Here is an 18,266-nt window from a genome sequence, read left to right as displayed (position 1 = left end):
CTCCAGTGGAGGAGCCACGAGGCTGCAGAACTGTGAGACTCATCAACAAAAACATTGGAACCATCCTGATTTATCACTGGAGAATGGTGGAAAAGGGTGACAGTAGGCTAGGCGTGGTGGCTCATGCCTGTAATCCCAGAACTTTGGGAGGCTAAAGCAGGCGGATCACCTGAGGTCAGGAGTTCGAGACCAGCCTGGCCAACATGGTGAGACCCCGTCTGTACTAAAAATACAAAAATTAGCTGGGTATCATGGTGGGCGCCTGTAATCCCAGCTACTCTGGAGGCTGAGGCAGGAGAATTGCTGGAACCCGGAAGGCGGAGGTTTCAGTGAGCCGAAATCACATCACTGCACTCCAGCCTGGGCAACAGAGCGAGACTCCATCTCAAAAATAAAAATAAAATAAAATAAAATAGAATAAAAGGGTGATAGTGAGCCAGGGAATGAAGGAGAGTGACTCCAGAGTCAGCAAATGACTTCACCTGCACAGAGAACAGGGCGGTATGAGCCCAGGACACCAGCAGCCTCAAGGCAGGGGATTTAAGTGGGGAGAAAGCAGGTGGAAAAAGGTGAGTGGGGCCAGGAAGCCGCCTTCACCACCCCCTGCCCGAGCAAGGTGGTCAGGAGGGGTGTGGGGAGGAAAGCAGCCCGTGCTCCGTGGCTGGAGGAGGCACAGTCAGGGAGGGTGAGGTGTCCCTCCATGCCTCCTCCAGAAGGGGCCACTGAGAGAGGAGGCTGAGGATGGGAATTCCTGGTGATTGCGGGTTTCCGGTGGAGGAGGGGAGTACCTGGAGGCTTGGCTGCCTGGCTTGGCTAGCATGAGCAGAAAACAAGGGTGTGATAAAGGGCAGATGCTCCCAGGAAGACAGTGGACAGTGGAGGCTGGCGGCGTGGGTGTAGAGGGCTCAAAGACCTCGAAATGAAGTGCGGGAGGGTGGGGGGTGTGTTAAAACTAACTCCTGGGTTTCTGAGCTAAGTAACTGAGTTGAGAGACAGATAAATGGAAGATTGGAAGTGGAAGAAGTGCAAGAGCCAGGGAGGGGAGGCAATGATTTCCACTTCAGCAGGTGGAGTTTGACATGCCTTTGGGATACTGTATGAGTTTCCCAGGGCTGTGTGTACAAATTACCATTATGGCTTAGAACAAGAAAAATGTATCTTTTTTTCTTTCTCTCTCTCTTTTTTTTTTTTTTTTTTTTTTTTGTAGTTGTTGTTGTTGAGACAGGGTCTCACTCTGTTGCCCAGTCAGGAAAGTGGCACAATCACAGCTCACTGCAGCCTCAGTCTCCCAGGCTCAAGGTGGATGCATTTAGGGCCAGATATCAGCTGGGGAAAGGACCACACTACCTTAATCTGGAGTTACTCAGTGCCAATGTACACCTGTCTCTCTCTCTCTTTTTTCTCCTTCCTGCCACTTCATCCCACCCTTCTGACCATGCAGTTAGGGGGACCCCAACTGAGCATGAGTGAGGGGATCAGCAGATGGAAGGTGCTTGGTGTCAGCACTGCAGCTCTGTCAGAAAGACGTGGGAGCGAGTGTTCTTGGCCATAGGTGTGGCTTGCTGTTAGCCTGCTGGGCAGCCATGGTGTGAGTTGTGTCTCTCAGAGAGAGGACATGGGTGGCCAGAATGGACATCACCAATGCTAACCAATGTAAGACCGCAGGAATATTTGGGTCCTTGTTGGTTCTTCCGTCCCTCTCTATCTATCTATGGCTCACATACTCTCTACTTAATGTATGCATCCAACATTTCTCGTAAGCCACTTGCTTCATTACATATTGTCTCCTGTTTTTCCTCTTTTTATTTATTTATTTTTTTTTTAAGAGATGGAGTCTCACTATGTTACTCAGACTGGAATGAATTACAAAACGGCCATGTACATAATTTTAGGTGGTACACATCCCAGATGCTTCAGGTACAATGATAAGGCAGAGATGATGATAATTAATTTGAAGTGACTTCTTTCTTTTTCTTTCTTTTCTTTTTTTAGACACAGGGTCTCTAAAAGGAATAGATATGGAATTGTGTCAATAAAACTTTATTTAGAGAAGCAGATGGAGATAATTTACCAATCCCTGCTCTATTGTAGCAAACTAAGTAAAACAAAATAACAATAAAATACGATACGTATGGGATTTTGAAATGTGTCACATTCTCTCCCTGAGAGATGCAGTTCACACCATGGCTGCCCAGCAAGCTAACAGCAGGGTCTCACTGTGTTGCCCAGGCTGGAGTGCAGTGGTGCAATCATAGCTCACTGTAGGCTCAATCCAGGCTGAAGCCATCCTACCACCTCAGTCTCCTGAGTAGCTGGGACTACATGTGTGTGCCACCACGCCTGGCTGAGTGAGTTTCTTTTATTTTGTAAAGCGGAATAAAATACTCTTAAAAATCCAGCAAATACACATTTCAAAAGCCCATGCATATTTCTTATTTTATTGTTGTTATGTTTTACTTAGTTTGCTACAATACAGTGGGGGTTGGTAAATTATGTCCATCTGTTCCTCCAAATCAAGTTTTATTGACACAATGCCATGCCCATTCCTTTACCTCCTGTCTGTGGACACTTCATGGTTCTTATGGCAGAGATGGGTAATTGCAACAAAGACCAGGTGGCCTACAAAGTTTGAAGGATTTACCATCTGGCTCATCTTTTAGAGTTTTCTGACTCCTGTAATAAAGAAACGTCCAGTCTGGGCAACATGGTGAAACCCCATCTCTACAAAAAATAGAAAACAATTAGCCGATCATGGTAGTGTACCTGTAGTCCCAGCCACTGGGGAGGCTGAAATGGGAGGATTGCTTGAGCCTGAGAGTTGGAGGCTGCAGTGAGCCATAACTACTCCACTGCACTCCAGCCTGGGCGATAGAGTGAGACCCTGTCTCAAAAATAAAATTAAGTACTGTCACAAGTTTGGGCCAGGTACAGTGGCTCACACCTGTAATCCCAGCATTTTGGTAGGACAAGGCAGGAGGATCAGTTGAGGCCAGGAGTTCAAGACCAGCCTTGGCAACATGGCCAGTCCCCATCTCTACCAAAAAAAAAAAAAAAAAAAAAAGCTAGGCATGGTGTCGTGTGCCTATAGTTGCAGCTACTGGGGAGGCTGGGGCAGGAGGATGGCTTGAACCCAGGAGCTGCAGTGAGCTGTGATGGTGCCACTGTACTCCAGCCTGGGCAACAGAGCAAGACTCTGTCTCTAAAAAGAAGAAATGTCACAAATTTAAGAATCTCAGGTTATACACACGTTACGTTTACTCTAGGTCACTAGATGTTCAAACCAGGACAAAGCAATCACCCCGAGGACTTAGGGGTAAAGGGCCACTGCTCTTAAACCATCAGGCTCTGCTCTGAGGAGTAACTGACCACATTGTGTATGTTAGTGCCTTTGCATGCTCCTGATCCTGACATGTGTTCTAGTGAGCATCACGGACAATGTCTCCGCAGGGCGCAGTGCAGTGTTGAGGGAAGCCGTGCTGTCTGCCTGCAGGTCAGCTTTAACCGCAGGCCATGCCCCTGAGGTTAATGTGTGTTTCCTATTCTCTACTCAAGACCATTTAAGTGCCTGGGAAGCAGTCATTGCAAAATTAGCCAAAGTCTATGGTTAAGGAGGAATTAAGTCCTTTTTGTTAGATTCATGAGATTTCACAGTCTTGTATGAAGGTGGACTCCAAAGCACATAGTCATCCCAGAGTCATCTCATTTTAATGTGTTAGTATAATGTGCTAAGTATGTAATATGTGTATAGGCATGTCTGTTCTCGTCACCCCAGCCCACTCTGCCACACACACACACACACACACACACACTTCCTTGAAACCACAGTTGCACTTAGCATCAAATTTGGCCACCTGCGACCTGCCTCAGCCTTCTGAAAAGTGGACTTCAAGAAAAGTGCAGCTTCGGCCGGGCATGGTGGCTCACGCCTGTAATCCCAGCACTTTGGGAGGCCAAGGTGGGTGGACCAGGAGGTCAGAAGTTCAAGACCAGCCTGGCCAACATGGTGAAACCCCGTCTCTACTAAAAATACAAAAATTAGCCAGGCATGGTGGTGGGCGCCTGTAATCCCAGCTACTGGGGAGGCTGAGGCAGGAGAATTGCTTGAACCCGGGAGGTGGAGGTTGCAGTGAGCTGAGATCGCGCCACTGTACTCCAGCCTGGGTGACAGAGCAAGACTCCATCTCAAAAAAAAAAAAAAAAGAAAAGAAAAGAAAAGTGCAGCTTCAAGAGGGTGGGGTGAGAAGATGCATTTTCTTGTCTGACTAGTTTGCAGACACTCTTGGTGACTGCAAGGGGCATCCCCAGTCCCAGTCTTGTGGCAGTACTCATGGCATCATCCGCCTGGGTTTGATTCTCAACTCCACCAGATGTGTGACCTTAGACGAGTTCCTTCCCCTCTTCTGGTGCCTCATGCATTAAGAAGGGATAAAACAGAGGAGCCACAGGGGTGGAGGTGAGAATTACAAAAGACGATGCGTATCTGATATTCCTGGTCCATGGAAGGCAATCATATAATATCACTGAACTTTCCTCTTCTCAGGACACAACCCACCTCTCTTCCCATGCTGAGACTACCTGGCTCACAGAATCATTATCTGCCTGTTGTACAGCTGAAGTTCTACCCTTAGGCACCATTTCTCCATTCATGAATTTCTACTGTTTTCCAGAGGATGGACACAGTCCAACACTCTCATGTTTCATTCAGCCAGATCAATACCAAACAACCAGCACGGATCAGGCTGTCTGGATTCTAAGTCTGTGTTCAAAACCCATTCCTTTCACACCTATAATCCAAGCACTTTGGGAGGCCAAAGTGGGAGGATTGGTTGAGGCCAGGAGTTCCAGACTAGCCTGGGCAACATAGTAAGACCCTGTCTTTACATTTTTTTAAAGTTAGCTGGGCATGGTGGCACACGCCTGTCATCTCTGCTACTTAGGAGGCTAAGATGGGAGGATCGCTTGAGCCCAGGAGGTTAAGGCTGCAGTGAGCCCTGATCACACCACTGCACTCCAACTTGGGCAACAGAGTGAGACCTTGTCTCAAAAAAACCACAAAACAAACAATTAAAAAAATTCCTTATGTGGAATATTTGCAGAGCTGCCAAATTCCCCCGGGGAGGAGAAGAAGGGGTTCAATTCCAAACTCTAAGCCACTGCAACAAGTTTTACTTTCTCAAAGTTGTGTAATCAACCCTAAGCATTTTTGGCCTTTCCACAAGGTCAAACTAAGCACATTTAATTCTGGATGGGGAGGGCAGCAGACGCTACCTGGAGTCACCCCAGGATGGACTTCTCCTTCCATCCATTAAAGATTTTCTTCACTCTCAGCTGCCAGCCCTTGCCCCTCTTTGTAGGAAGACATGCTCAGGTGGCAGGAACTCACTCAGGGATCCTGAGGAGCCAGCCAACCCTGGGAGTTGAAGTGTCCACCCCCAGGGGCAGCCTGGACTGGCTGACCGGCAGAAGTGGGACAGGAACACTGCAGCGGCCCTGAGAGCAGCTGTGGTGGACTCTCTCTTGCTGACTGTGAGGAACCAACCAGCCTTGTTGTGAGCTGCCCTGCAGGGAGGCCCATGTGACAAGGAACTACACGGCCTTGGAGACAGCCCACAAGGAACTGAATCCTGCCAGGAAACACAGAAGCTGGCGTCCTAGTGGGATTTCTGTCTTCTGACTTTAGTAGGAGATAGGATATTCAAGAACATCTATACATTTGGGACATCATTTCAAATTGGAATGGATTTACTGACTTTTTTTTTCTATAAGAGATGCAAATGGGAGGTGTGGGAAGGGGTCTCGCCATGTTGCCCAGGCTGGTCTCGAACTCCTGGCCTCAAGTGATCATTCCACCTCAGCCTCCCAAGTCACTGAGATTAGATGTGTGAGCCATTGCATCTGGCTGGGTCTGCTGGCTTTTGATTGAACAAACCATTTTCATCATTCATGATCTTAAAAGCACAAATAAAACTTTTTTTCTAAGTTCAATTTGGCTGTCAATGAAGTGTGTGTAATTTTTCTAAAATTCTTTATTATTATTATGAGACTGGGTCTCATTCTGTCACCCCAGGCTGGAGTGAAGTGGCGCGACCTCGGCTCACTGCAGCTTCAACTTCCCTGGCTACAGCGATCCTCCCACCTTAGCCTCCCAAGTATTTGGGACCACAGGCGCGCACCACCATGCTTTTGTATTTTTGGTAGAGACGGGGTTTTGCCATGTTTCCCAGGCTGGTCTTGAACTCCGGAGCTCAAGTGACCCACCCGCCTCAGCCTCCCAAAGTGCTGAGATTATAGGTGTGAACCACCGTGCCAGGGCAATTTTTCTAAAATTCAATGAAGAGTCCATTTTGTTTGTAGATCTGACAAAAAGTATATGTGTGTGCGTGTGTGTGCACGCGTGTGTGTGTATACTTTCAAAGCCACTCCAAAGAGAGCAGATTTATATAAAAGTGTTTGCTTTTAATGGGCCTTGGGCGTTTGTCAACTGAACTCAAGTACATAGCTAAGCATCAGGTCTCAAAATCATTACATTCCTTTTTTGGAAAAACTGTTTCTCCTTTTGAGCTGAAAAGTCCAAATGTCACCATATAGGATAAGGTGAACTGAACTGAAACTCTGACATTCTCATGAAGAAATGTAGACACATGTCTTTAGGAAGGCAAATGTGAACATGATTCTCACCATGAAGGAGTGTAGAATTATGTATGCTTTCTTGCACATCAGAAAAAGCATGAAATGTGAATTTACATGTAAAATACCGCACTTGATGTTAATTTAAATAAACATTGAACTATCTTTAATAGTCCGTACTCGTTCATTTTTTGTGGCTCTGTTGTGGTAGTCATTAAACATTTAAAATAATAGCATCAACTACTCATACCACAATCAGCTTTTTATATCTGTCTTGTTTCCTTTTCTTTCTACGTGCTGTTTATTCTATCACAAATGCCAGTTTCAACTCTGAGCTATATGAAAATGGTTACTTTTGGCATATTTACTCCATCAGACTGTTATCAATATCATTTTTTTTTGATACAGGATCTTGCTCTTTTACCCAGGCTGGAGTGCAGTGACACTATCAGGGCTCACTGCAGCCTCAACTCTCAAGGCTCAAGCAATCCTCCTACCTCAGCCCCCAACAGCAGCTGGGACCACAGGTGCATGCCACCACACCTGGCTAATTTTTTTGAATTTTAGTAGAGATGAGGTTTCACTATGTTGCCCAAGGCTGGTCTTGAACTCCTGAGCTCAAGCGATCCTCCCACCTCAGCCTTCCAAAGGCGTAAGCCACTGAGCCCAGTTCAATAGTTCTTTTCGAAATAGACGTGTTCCGCCAGATTTAATTGTGAATTGGTAATCGAATCACTGTGAAGCAAACCCTGTTTTACCTTCCATTTTCACTTGTTCTCACAGTTAACAACCGACTAGTTGACTTTCATGGAGAAAGCATTTAAAATGGAGTGTGATGAGTTAGGAGCTTAGCCATGGATAGGTCCATGGGAGGGCAATGTGCTACCCACTTGAGCAAGAGCTTCTCCTGGGAGTTTATCACAATACTGGCTTCCTATTTTATCAGACAGGATGGAAACGCTCCTTTAAGTTTCAACAGGAGAAAATTGTCAGGACATTATATTTTTCAACACAAATCTGTGTTTGCCTCTCTCAGTCCTTATCTGTTGTCTTCCTGTTCCCTTTACTCTCTTTTCCTCCCTGCATCCTGACTTCTGTCCCAGGTTAGTCCCAAACACATCAGAATCCAAGAGGAAGGACGTTGCTCACCATTCTCCAACTAATGATTCCCTCCTTGACTCATCCACTGTATTGAGAATGCTCCAGCTGGGCGCGGTGGCTCATGCCTGTAATCCTAGCACTTTGGGAGGCCGAGGTGGGTGGATCACCTGAGATCAGGAGTTCAAGACCAGCCTGGCTGACATGGTGAAACCCCATCTCTACTAAAAATACCAAAGTTAGCTGGGGGTGGTGGCACGTATCTGTAATCCCAGCTGAGGCAGGAGAATCGCTTGAACCCAGGAGGCGGAGGTTGCAGTGAGCCAAGATCACACCACTACACTCCAGCCTGAGCAACAGAGCGAGACTCCATCAAAAAAAAAAAAAAAAAAAAGAGAGAGAGAGGAGAGAGAATGCTCCATGGCTTAGTTGGATGCTAATCAATTTTACTGCATCTATTTTGAACCAAGTCCTCCACAAATTCAAATATGGCCTGGGAGTTTTCTTTGCTTTTCAGGATAAGATACAAGCTCTAGGGTCTTGGCACTCAAAGTAGGAGCCATAGGCCAGCAGCAGCCACGTCTCCTTGGAGACTGTAAGAAATGCAGTCTTGGGCCCCACCCCAGAAACCCTGAATCAGGATCTGCCTTTCCACAAGATCTGCAGGCGAATGCACAGTAAAGTGGAACTCATACCATGCTCAGGCCTGCTGCCACTTCACGTCTCCCTATTTTACAAAATGTACAATTTGGGCTGGGTAAGATGACTCAGGCCTGTAATCTCAGCACTCTGGGAGGCCAAGGTGAAAGGATGGCTTGAGACCAGGAATTCGAGACCAGCCTGGGCAACATAGCAAGACCTCATTTCTATAAATTTTTTTCTTAAATTAGCAAGACATGATGGTGTATGCCTATGGTCCCAGCTACTCAGGAGGCTGAGGTGGGAGGACCGCACTACCACACCCAGCTAGTTTTTGTATTTTCAGTAGAGACGGGATTTCTTTATGTTGGCCAAGCTGGTCTCGAACCCCTGACCTCAGGCAATCTGCCCGCTTTGGCCTCCCCAAGTGCTGGGATCACAGGCATGAGCCACCGCACCTGGCCTGTTTTCTTCATTAAGGTTTGGTGACACTACCTTATTTATTGGACACAGAATCTATACCATTGTTCAATCAACTTGTGTATGTTACTCATAAACTCCCATTGAATTGCACTTAAATGAAAGGCAGAGATGCTGTTGGTCATCTGGTGGACCCAAAAGAGGGCTGTGGCTGGAGCAGCTGAAATCCCTTCTGAGGAAAAGCAGCTGAGCACAGAGTTTAAGGCACATTGTGTGCCTATAAGGACTCTAGGAGTGAGCACAAAAGCAGGGTGAGGCAAGGAAGGAAGAAAGCAAATTAAGAGCAGTGTCATTTATGAACTGGCCACAAGATTCCCAAGAAACCCAGCTGGTTACACAGGAACATATGAAACCACTCCTCAGAAACCTCCCTAGGAAGGAAAGGTGAGCAATACATCTGCCAGTGACTTCCTGCTTCCTTTCTCTCATTGGAATAAGTTTGTCTGCCCCATTAAGTGTTAATCCTCCTCCATTTCTGGGTTCTTGCCCAGCCTTTTGAGCAGCTGCTAGATAAGCCAGAGCCTCAGGTGGTAGACTTACAGGAACTGCAGCCTATGGCCCTTTGCCTGTTTTGTAAATAAAGTTTTATTGGCACCCAGCCATACCCGTGGACTTATGTATTGTCTGGTCTGTTTTCTTTCTTTCTTTCTCTCTCTCTCTCTCTTTCTTTCTTTCTTGCTCTTTCTTTCTTTCTCCTGTTCTTGCTCCGTCGCCTGGGCTGGAGTGTAGTGGCGCGATCACAGCTCACTGTAGTCTTAACCTCCCGGGCTCAGGTTTAAGTCATCCTCTCACCTCAGCCTTCTGAGTAGCTGGGACGACAAGTGGGCCCCACCAAGCGAGCTATTTTTTTTTTTTTTTAAGAAGGAATCTCCCTCTGTTACCCAGGCTGGAGAGCAGTGGTGTGATCTCAGCTCACTGCAACTTTTGCCTCCTGGGTTCAAGCGATTCTCCTTTCTCAGCCTCCTGAGTAGCAGGGACTACAGGCGCCTGCCACCACACCTAGCTAATTTTTGTATTTTCAGTAGAGATGGGGTTTCACCATGTTGGCCAGGCTGGTCTTGAACTCCTGACCTCAGGTGAGCTGCCTGCCTTAGCCTCCCAAAGTGCTAGGATTGCAGGTGTGAGCCACCGCACCCGGCTTTTTTTTGGGGGGCGGGGGAGGGTGGGGACAGGGTCTCCCCTATGTTGCCCTAGGCTGGTCTTGAACTCCTGGGCTCAAACAATGCTCCCACCTTGGCCTCCCAAAGTACTGGGATTACAGACATAAGCCACTGCACCTGGCCATGTATTAGCTATGTCAATTTAAGTATCAGTAAAACCCACTTGGAAGGCTCATTCTGAATATTAAATGAGACAATGAATGTAATATTCAAAGCACAGTGCCTGCCTACACTCCATAAATTGTTATATTATTTAAAAATTATTTATTAGGCCGTGCGCAGTGACTCATGCCTGCAATCCCCACACTTTGGGAAGCTGAGGCGGGCAGATCACCTGAGGTCAGGAGTTCGAGACCAGCCTGGACAACTTGGTGAAACCCCGTCTGTACTCTAAATACAAAAATTAGCCGGGTGTGGTGGCAGGTGCCTGTAATCCCAGCTACTTGGGAGGCTGTGGCAGGAGAATCGCTTGAACCCGGGAAGCAGAGGTTGCAGTGAGCTGAGATCGCACTACTGCACTCTAGCCTGGACGATATAGTGAGACTCCATTTCAATAAATAAATAAATAAATAAATCTTATTTATTATTTAAATTCAAATTATTGTGAATGGCAGTCTCCTTACTTAGGCCGTTTCTGCCATCCATCTGCCCCCAGCCACCTCCTCTACTGGATTCTAAGGGATATCTGAGTCTCACCATAAACCCCATCCTTTTGGTTGAGACATCTCGATGCCAGGGGACTCACCATGAAAAATAAACTGCCTGGGAGAGAAACCCAGGAACCATCTTCCAGCAGTTGATCAAGTACATCTGATCAAGTGGGAATGGTGCGTAAATGGTGGATTGTGGAATGAGAGAAAGCCAAGATGATGGAGCATTTCCAGGGAACAGATGCCCCAGGCAGCCCAGACTGTGAAAATGGAGAGCGAATTCAGGTGTTAAACTGGGAAGGAGGGAAAAAAGGAGGAAGGGTTCATGCAAAAACAGATGTACCTTCATGTACTCAAAGACCGATTGTTTCTGCACACATACCTCAAAGTTCATATTCAGCACTGCCATCCCTGGATCTCCCATATCTACGAAACTTCCAGATGTTTCTGCCTCCCAAGTGCATGCGTGTGTATTTGCTTCACTTTTCTCAGATTTATAGTTGTACTGTTTCATGAAAAGACTTGTCAGGCCGGGCATGGTGGCTCATGCCTGTAATCCCAGCACTTTGAGAGGTCAAAGCGGGTGAATCACTTGAGGCCAGGAGTTTGAGACCATCTTGACCAACATGACGAAACCCCATTTCTACTAAAAGGACAAAAAATTAGCTGGGTGTGATGGCATGTACCTGTGGTCCCAGCTACTCAGGAGGCTGAGGCATGAGAATCACTTGAACCCAGGAGGCAGAGGTTGCAGTGAGCTGAGATCATGCCACTGCACTCCAGCCTGGGCAATGGAGCAAGACTCTGTCTCAAAGAAAAAAAAAAAAGTTTGTCATCTCAGTTCACCCAAGCTGGAGTGCAGTGGTGCGATCACAGCTCACTGCAACCTCAAACTCCTGGGCTCAAGTGATCCTCCCACCTCATCCTCCCCAGTAGCTGCAACTACAGGTGCACAGCAGCATGCTCTGTTAATTTGGATTTTTGTAGAGATGGGATCTCACTATGTTGCCAAGGATAGTCTCAAACTCCTGGGCTCAAGTGATCCTCCTGCCTCAGCCTCCCTAAGTGCTGAGATTACAGGTGTGAGCCACTGGGCCCAGCCTCTCATACCAATTTCTAGTTTCCTCTCACTTTGATGGCAGGGTTTTAAATTTAGTCTTACACGCATGCTTCTACACCTTTACTCTGAGGCTCATCTTTACCATTGTCATCTGTGCCATGGGCCTAGGAATCTGCGTTCATATCTGTTTTCTCACTGATGAGATTCTGACTACTGACCTTGAGTAGTGGGCACCAGAGTCGGCCAGAGCCCCCTGGAGAGTGCTCCCAGGTTATCACGTAGGAAGCAGAGAGGTGGAGTGTGTTTTCTGGGGCATGAAATAGAGATTCAAATGCAGGGACCCCTTTGCCTGGCCCACTGGCCGTCATCCTTCAGGCAAATGTACACTCTTAATTTTTATCTTTTAAAGCACTTTCCATTACACCAACCTCCAGAAGCAACTCTGCTTACCAAGGCAGAAGGAAAGAGAGCCATTGTCCAAATTAGATATTAGAATTCAAGCTTTTAAACATTAATGCTTGGGCAGTAGTTCTCTGGTGCTTCCGACTGTTTTTACAATGGAATGTGTAATCCAGCAGAGCTGTTAAGCTTTCTGAAGACGTCAGTCTGTTCTGACTTCTAGGAAGGCAGCTGTGGAGTGAACTGGCTGCGTTTATAGACATGCCAGATCTGGACTCTTTTGAAGTGGTGGAGTTTGCAGCCCATTGTTGTTAAATAAGGCTCCGCTTCCTGTCTGGCAGTAGAGCCTCCCGCCTGCCTTCTGTGGGGGCCCAAGGGAAGCCAGTCCTGCTGTCCCTAGAGGAAGACGACACAGATCATGCCTTCCTTAAAACCGCAAAGCTGGTGGGGAAATTCAGCTGGGCTGCTGGGGTGGGAGGCCAAGTGAGGAGAGTCCATGAACACAATGGGGATACCTGAGCTTTGGTTACTTGAAAAAAACCCAGAGAGGGGCCCATTTTACCAGGAGAGAGGAGGAAGGGCGTCTCTTGTGTGGTCACAAAGAGCCAATGAGGTTTGTTGAAGATGATACATATGATGAAGCTGGATTTTTTTTCTTTCTTTTTTTTAAAATAAAGGCCATAATCTAGAAAGAGCACTTCTATTTTCAACCTTGAAGAACTTAAAAAAAAAAAATCTCACAGTATGCTTATTGTAATAATTAACACTGATATTATTTTGAAACTTACATGTGTAGAATAAAGCAAGAGTTTTCAATGTATGAGAAAACATATAGAAAAATTAACACAATTAAGAAAAATCCAAATAAATAGAACTGAAAGTTAAGGTGCAAAATGTGTCTGTGTATACTTATGCTGAGCACTTTTCCCTTTTTTTAAATGTTTTTAAATTTTAAATTTAATTGTTTGTGTGTGTGTGTGTGTGTGTGTGTGTGTGTGTGATAGGGTTTCACTCCATTGCTCAGGGTGGAGTGCAGTGGTGTAATCTCCGCTCACTGCAACCTCCACTTCTCGGGTTCAAGTGATCCTCCCACCTCAACCTCCCCAGAAGCTAGGGCTACAAGCATGCCCCACCACGCCCAGCTAAGTTATGTTTTGTTTTGTTTTTTGAGACAAGGTCTGGCTCTATCGCTCAGGCTGGAGTGCAGTTGGCACTATCTTGGCTCACAGTAACCTCCACCTCCTGGGCTCAAGTGATCCTTCCGCCTTAGGCTGCCGAGTAGCTTGGATCACAGGCCTGGGCCACCACACTGGGCTAATTTTTGTGTTTTTAGTAGAGGCAGGGTTTTGCCATGTTGCCCACTCTGGTCTCCAACTCTTGAGCTCAAGCGATCTGCCCACCTCAGCCTCCCAAAGTGCTGGGATTACAGGTGTGAGCTACTGCTCTTTCTTTAACATTGATCTGGTTGTTTCATTCATTAATTGTAAATGAAAATCCTGCCTCTGTGGGGTTATTTCCATGAATGATAGAGGCCATAAAAAAAGCACTATTTGGACAACCATCTCTGCTTAGGAGAAATGCAGTTATAGGGATCAGTCACAGTTTATGAACATGTTCTAGCGCCTTAAAGGCATCAAAATCAGGATGTCAGAGTCCCAAATAGGAAAGATCTAGTCCACGAGGCCTGTTTCTCTAGAAGACCAGTAAAGATGGCAGGTTTGGCACTCTAGGTGCCAGAGAAACCACCAGGAAGGCTTGGTAAATGGGGAGAAAGGTAACCTTCCCAACTTTTCGGCTTCTCCTTCCACTTCCCTCCTCCTCCTCCCTCTTTCTCTCCTCTCAGCCCTCCCTCTCTCTGTCCTCCTTCTCCACCCGCCCAAGCATCACCTCGTGAGGCCTCGTGGCGTCAGCCCAGTGCGCTCGGCCCCCACCGAGCCTGGCTCTACTGCAGGCGCTGGGGGTTGGGGTGGGGGAGAGGCCCAGGGCGCATGATGCCGCCCCCAGCCCGCCCAGCACATGACCCAGGCAGGCCGGCGGGGTCCTGGCACACCCGAGCCGCGTCCGTGAGCACAGCCCATGGCCTCCCCGCGCTTAGGGACCTTCTGCTGCCCCACACGGGATGCGGCCACGCAACTCGTGCTGAGCTTCCAGCCGCGGGCCTTCCACGCGCTCTGCCTGGGCAGCGGCGCGCTCCGCTTGGCGCTGGGCCTTCTGCAGCTGCTGCCCGGCCGCCGGCCCGCGGGCCCCGGGTCCCCCGCGACGTCCCCACCGGCCTCGGTCCGCATCCTGCGCGCTGCCACTGCCTGCGACCTTCTAGGCTGCCTGGGTAAGGGCGCGCGCGGCCCGCGGGTTGGAACCCGATCTGTGCCTGGGTGAGGGCGCGTGGCCCGCAGGTTGAGACCCGACTAGTACCTGGATAAGGGCGCACGGCCTGTGGATTTGGACCTGTTCGGTGGTGGAGTGAGGACTAGAGGCCCGCGGGTTGGAACCTGCCCGGTGCAGGGCTGAGGGCGCGTAGCCGGCCGGTTGGGACCTGCTGGGTCCCTGGCTGAGGGCTTGAGGCCCGCGGGTTGGGACCTGATCGGTGTCCAGGTGAGGGCGCACGGCCCGCGGGTTGAGACCTGCTCAGTGCTGGGGTGAGGGCGTGAGGCCCTGGGGTTGGACCTGCTCAGTCCCCGGGTGAGGGTGCGTGGCCCGCAGGTTGGAACTTGATCCATGCCCGGGTGAGGACCCACAGCCCGCGGGTTGGAACTTGATCGGTGCCCGGGTGATGGCCCAACCCACAGCTCGCGGGTTGTGCCGGGCGTCTGAACACTTGAACCACAGAGAAAAGAGAAAGCGGAGGCGGTTCCCTAGGTACCGGACGGGACGACTAGGGTTTTGTTTGTTTGTTTGTTTGTTTGTTTGTTTGAGACGGAGTCTTGCTCTTTCGCCCAGACTGAAGTGCTGAAGTGCAGTGGCACAATCTCTGCTCACTGCAACCCCCGCCTCCCGGGTTCAAGCGATTCTTCTGCCTTAGCCTCCCGAGTAGTTGGGATTACAGGCACGCGCCACCACGCCCAACTAATTTTTGTATTTTTAGTAGAGACGGACTTTCACCATGTTGGCCAAGTTGCTCTCGAACTCTTGACCTCAGGTAATCCGCCCGCCTCGGCCTCCCAAAGTACTGGGATTACAGGCATAAGCCACTGCGCCCAGCCGACTAGTTAGTTTTGCAAACAGATGTGGTCGGTAAAATTCCCATCCAAGGGACGATGAGTTTTAAAAATCCGTTTATTGTGTTTGTTACAGGGAAACTTCAGATGGCGCAGTTAAGCAAAACCCAGACCAGAAAAGACTTCCTCGGTTTTGCCCAACTGCACCAGGGAGAGACTAACAATTAACACACTCTCTCTCGCTGTGTGTGTGTGCGTGCATGTGCGTGTGTGAATTATTTTCTATTGTGCACTATATATTCTCTCAAGTATTTTGTAAGCTGAAATCCCTTCCCTATCCAGGCTTTTTGGGTATGATTTTTACACCACAGGTGCACAAACTGCAGCTCTCAGACCAAATCCTGCCTGTTTTCTAGGGCCCACGAGCTAAGAATGGTTTTACATCCTATTTTTCTTTAAATTAATGATTTTTTCGAGACAGGGTCTCACCCTCTTGCCCAGGCTGAGTGCAGTGTCACGATCACAGCTCACTGCAGCCTCGACCTCCTGGGTTCAAGCGATCCTCCCACCTCAGCTACCCGAGTAGCTGGGACTACAGCCACAGGCCACCATGGTAGGGTAAATATATATATACATATATTTATATATATATATTTAGAGATGGGGTCTCACTATGTTGCCCAGGCTGGTCTCCAACTCCTGGGCTTAATTAAGAGATCACCACCCTTGGCATCATAAAGTGTTAGGATTACAGGTGTGAGCCACCTCACCCAGCCCTAAAATGTTTTTAAAAATCAAAATTAGAAAATATTTCCTGGCATGTGACTATTACTGAAATTTAAATGTTAATGTCTACAAATAAAGTTTGATGGGAATGCAGCTATGTTGTTCATGTGCATTTGTGAATTATCCATGGCTGCCTTTACCCTACAAGGGCAGTGTGAATATTGGACAGAGAAAGTATGGCTCCCAAAGCCAAAAATATTACAGAATGAGCTTGCCAACATCTGCTTTAAACTATTATGTGACACTTTATACAGGCCTCTAAGCTAGATTTGGCCATTCTGTTTAGCTTTTTTATTTTGGAACCTTTCCACCATGCATAAATGCAGTCTATAACAGAAACACTTACAGTGAATCCCTATATGTGGGATTTGTGGGGTACAGGTACCCGGCTCATCTGCTCCCCTCTTCACCCTCCTCACTAGATTAATGTGAAGCAAATCTCAGGCGCCATCATCCTGCCCATTCAGATCTCAGAGAGAGCTCTAAAACATAATAATTTTAAACATTTGCAACCCCAATATCATTATCACTTTATTTTTATTTGAGACAGGGTCTCACTCTGTTGCCCAGGTTGGAGTGTGGTGGCATGATCATAGCTCACTGCAGCCTTGAACTTCCGGGCTCAAGGGATCCTCCTACCTCAGCCTCCCAGGTAGCTGGGACTACAGGCACGCATCACCACACTGGCTAATTTTTGTATTGTTTTTTCAGAGCTGGAATCTCACCATCTTGCCCAGGCTGGTCAAACTTCTAGGCTCAAGCGATCCTCCTACTTCGGCTTCCTAAAGGTGTGGTGGCTCACGCCTGTAATCCTAACTATCCTAACTACTCAGGAGGCTGTGGTGGACGGATTGCTTGAACCTAGGAGTTCAAGACTAGCCTGGGCAACATAACAAGACACAGGCTCTACAAAAAAAAAAAAAAAAAAAAGCCTGTCATGGTGGCATGCACATGTGGTCCCAGCTACTCAGCAGGCTAAGGCAGGAGGACCACTTGAAACCATGAATTCCAGGCTGCAGTGAGCCGTGATCCAGCCTGGGTGACAGAGCCAAGACCCTGTCTCTAAAAAAGTAAGGTGTACCCAAACATCTTTTGAGGGTTAGTGAATAACACTTGCATATCTGTTAGCCTTTAGAAGGGAAGTGGATGAGGTTGTGAGCAAATAAGCAGAAGTCAGGAAAAGGCTGGGTGATCGGGACCCCTTACTGAAAAATAAGAAATTTGAATGCCTGTGGGATAGGGCTTTTATTAAGCTCAAAGGAGTGATAAATGCTGAAAATTCTAAGGCACTGTAGAGAAGAAAGGCATTGTTTTTGTTGGCAGTGGCTTGATAATGAGAAGATGTCTTGAGCTTTTTAGTGTTCACAGTTGTCCTTTAGTAGTGTATTACATAGTGTGTGTTTAGTGGTATATTACATGGTATGTGTTTAGTAGTATATTACATAGCATTTGTTTAGTAGTGTATCACATGGTGTGTGTTTGGTATATGATGTGATTTTAGTAGTGTATTGCATAGTGTGTGTTTAGTGGTGTATAGCATGTATACCAGTGAGCACTACTACATAGCATGTAGCTTGGTGTTGTTTACAGTTCTCCCCTTTATATTACCTAGTGTCCTTTTTTTTTTTTTTTTTTTTTTAGACGGAGTCTCACTCTGTCGTCCAGGCTGGAGTACAGTGGTACAATCTTGGCTCACTGCAACCTCCACCTCACAAGTTCAAGCAATTCTTGTGCCTCAGCCTCCTGAGCAGCTGGAATTATAGGCGCCCACCACGATGCCCGGCTAACTTTTGTATTTTTAGTAGAGACATGGTTTCACCATGTTGGCCAGGCTGGTCTCAAACTCCTGACCTCAGGTGATCCATCCACCTCAGCCTCCCAAAGTGCTGTGATTACAGGCGTGAGCCACCGCGCCAGGTTCTTTTTTTTTTTTTCTTTCTTTTTTGTTTTTTGTTTTGTTTTTTTTTTTTGGACACAGGGTCTCACTCTATTGCCCAGGCTGGAGTACAGTGGTGCAATCTCGACTCACTGCAACCTCCGCCTTCTGGGCTCAAGCGATTCTCCCATCTCAGCCTCCTGAGTAGCTGGGACCACAGGCTCATGCCACCACCCCGAGCTAATTATTGTATTTTTGTAGAGATGGGGTTTCACCAGGCTGGTCTCATCTCCTGGGCTCAAGTGATCCGCCGGCCTTGGCCTCCCGAAGTGCTGG

The 18,266-nt window shown here is 47.7% G+C and overlaps 1 protein-coding gene across 1 annotated transcript in view; it reads left to right on the top strand.

Moving 5' to 3' along the window:
- The first annotated feature begins 14,159 nt into the window (after positions 1–14,159).
- GPR143 (G protein-coupled receptor 143) overlaps positions 14,160–18,266 on the top strand; it is a 41,677-nt gene continuing 37,570 nt past the window's right edge. Inside the window, exon 1 of the mRNA XM_001090139.5 lies at positions 14,160–14,439. Within this exon, the coding sequence (XP_001090139.2) occupies positions 14,190–14,439 (250 nt within the window). The 5' untranslated portion in view covers positions 14,160–14,189. The remainder of the gene's footprint in view (positions 14,440–18,266) is intronic.

Source organism: Macaca mulatta, chromosome X (assembly GCF_049350105.2).
Source record: "Macaca mulatta isolate MMU2019108-1 chromosome X, T2T-MMU8v2.0, whole genome shotgun sequence".
Lineage (NCBI taxonomy): Eukaryota > Metazoa > Chordata > Mammalia > Primates > Cercopithecidae > Macaca > Macaca mulatta.
Note: the sequence above shows the minus strand (reverse complement) of the source record. Positions and strands in the feature narration are given on the sequence as shown.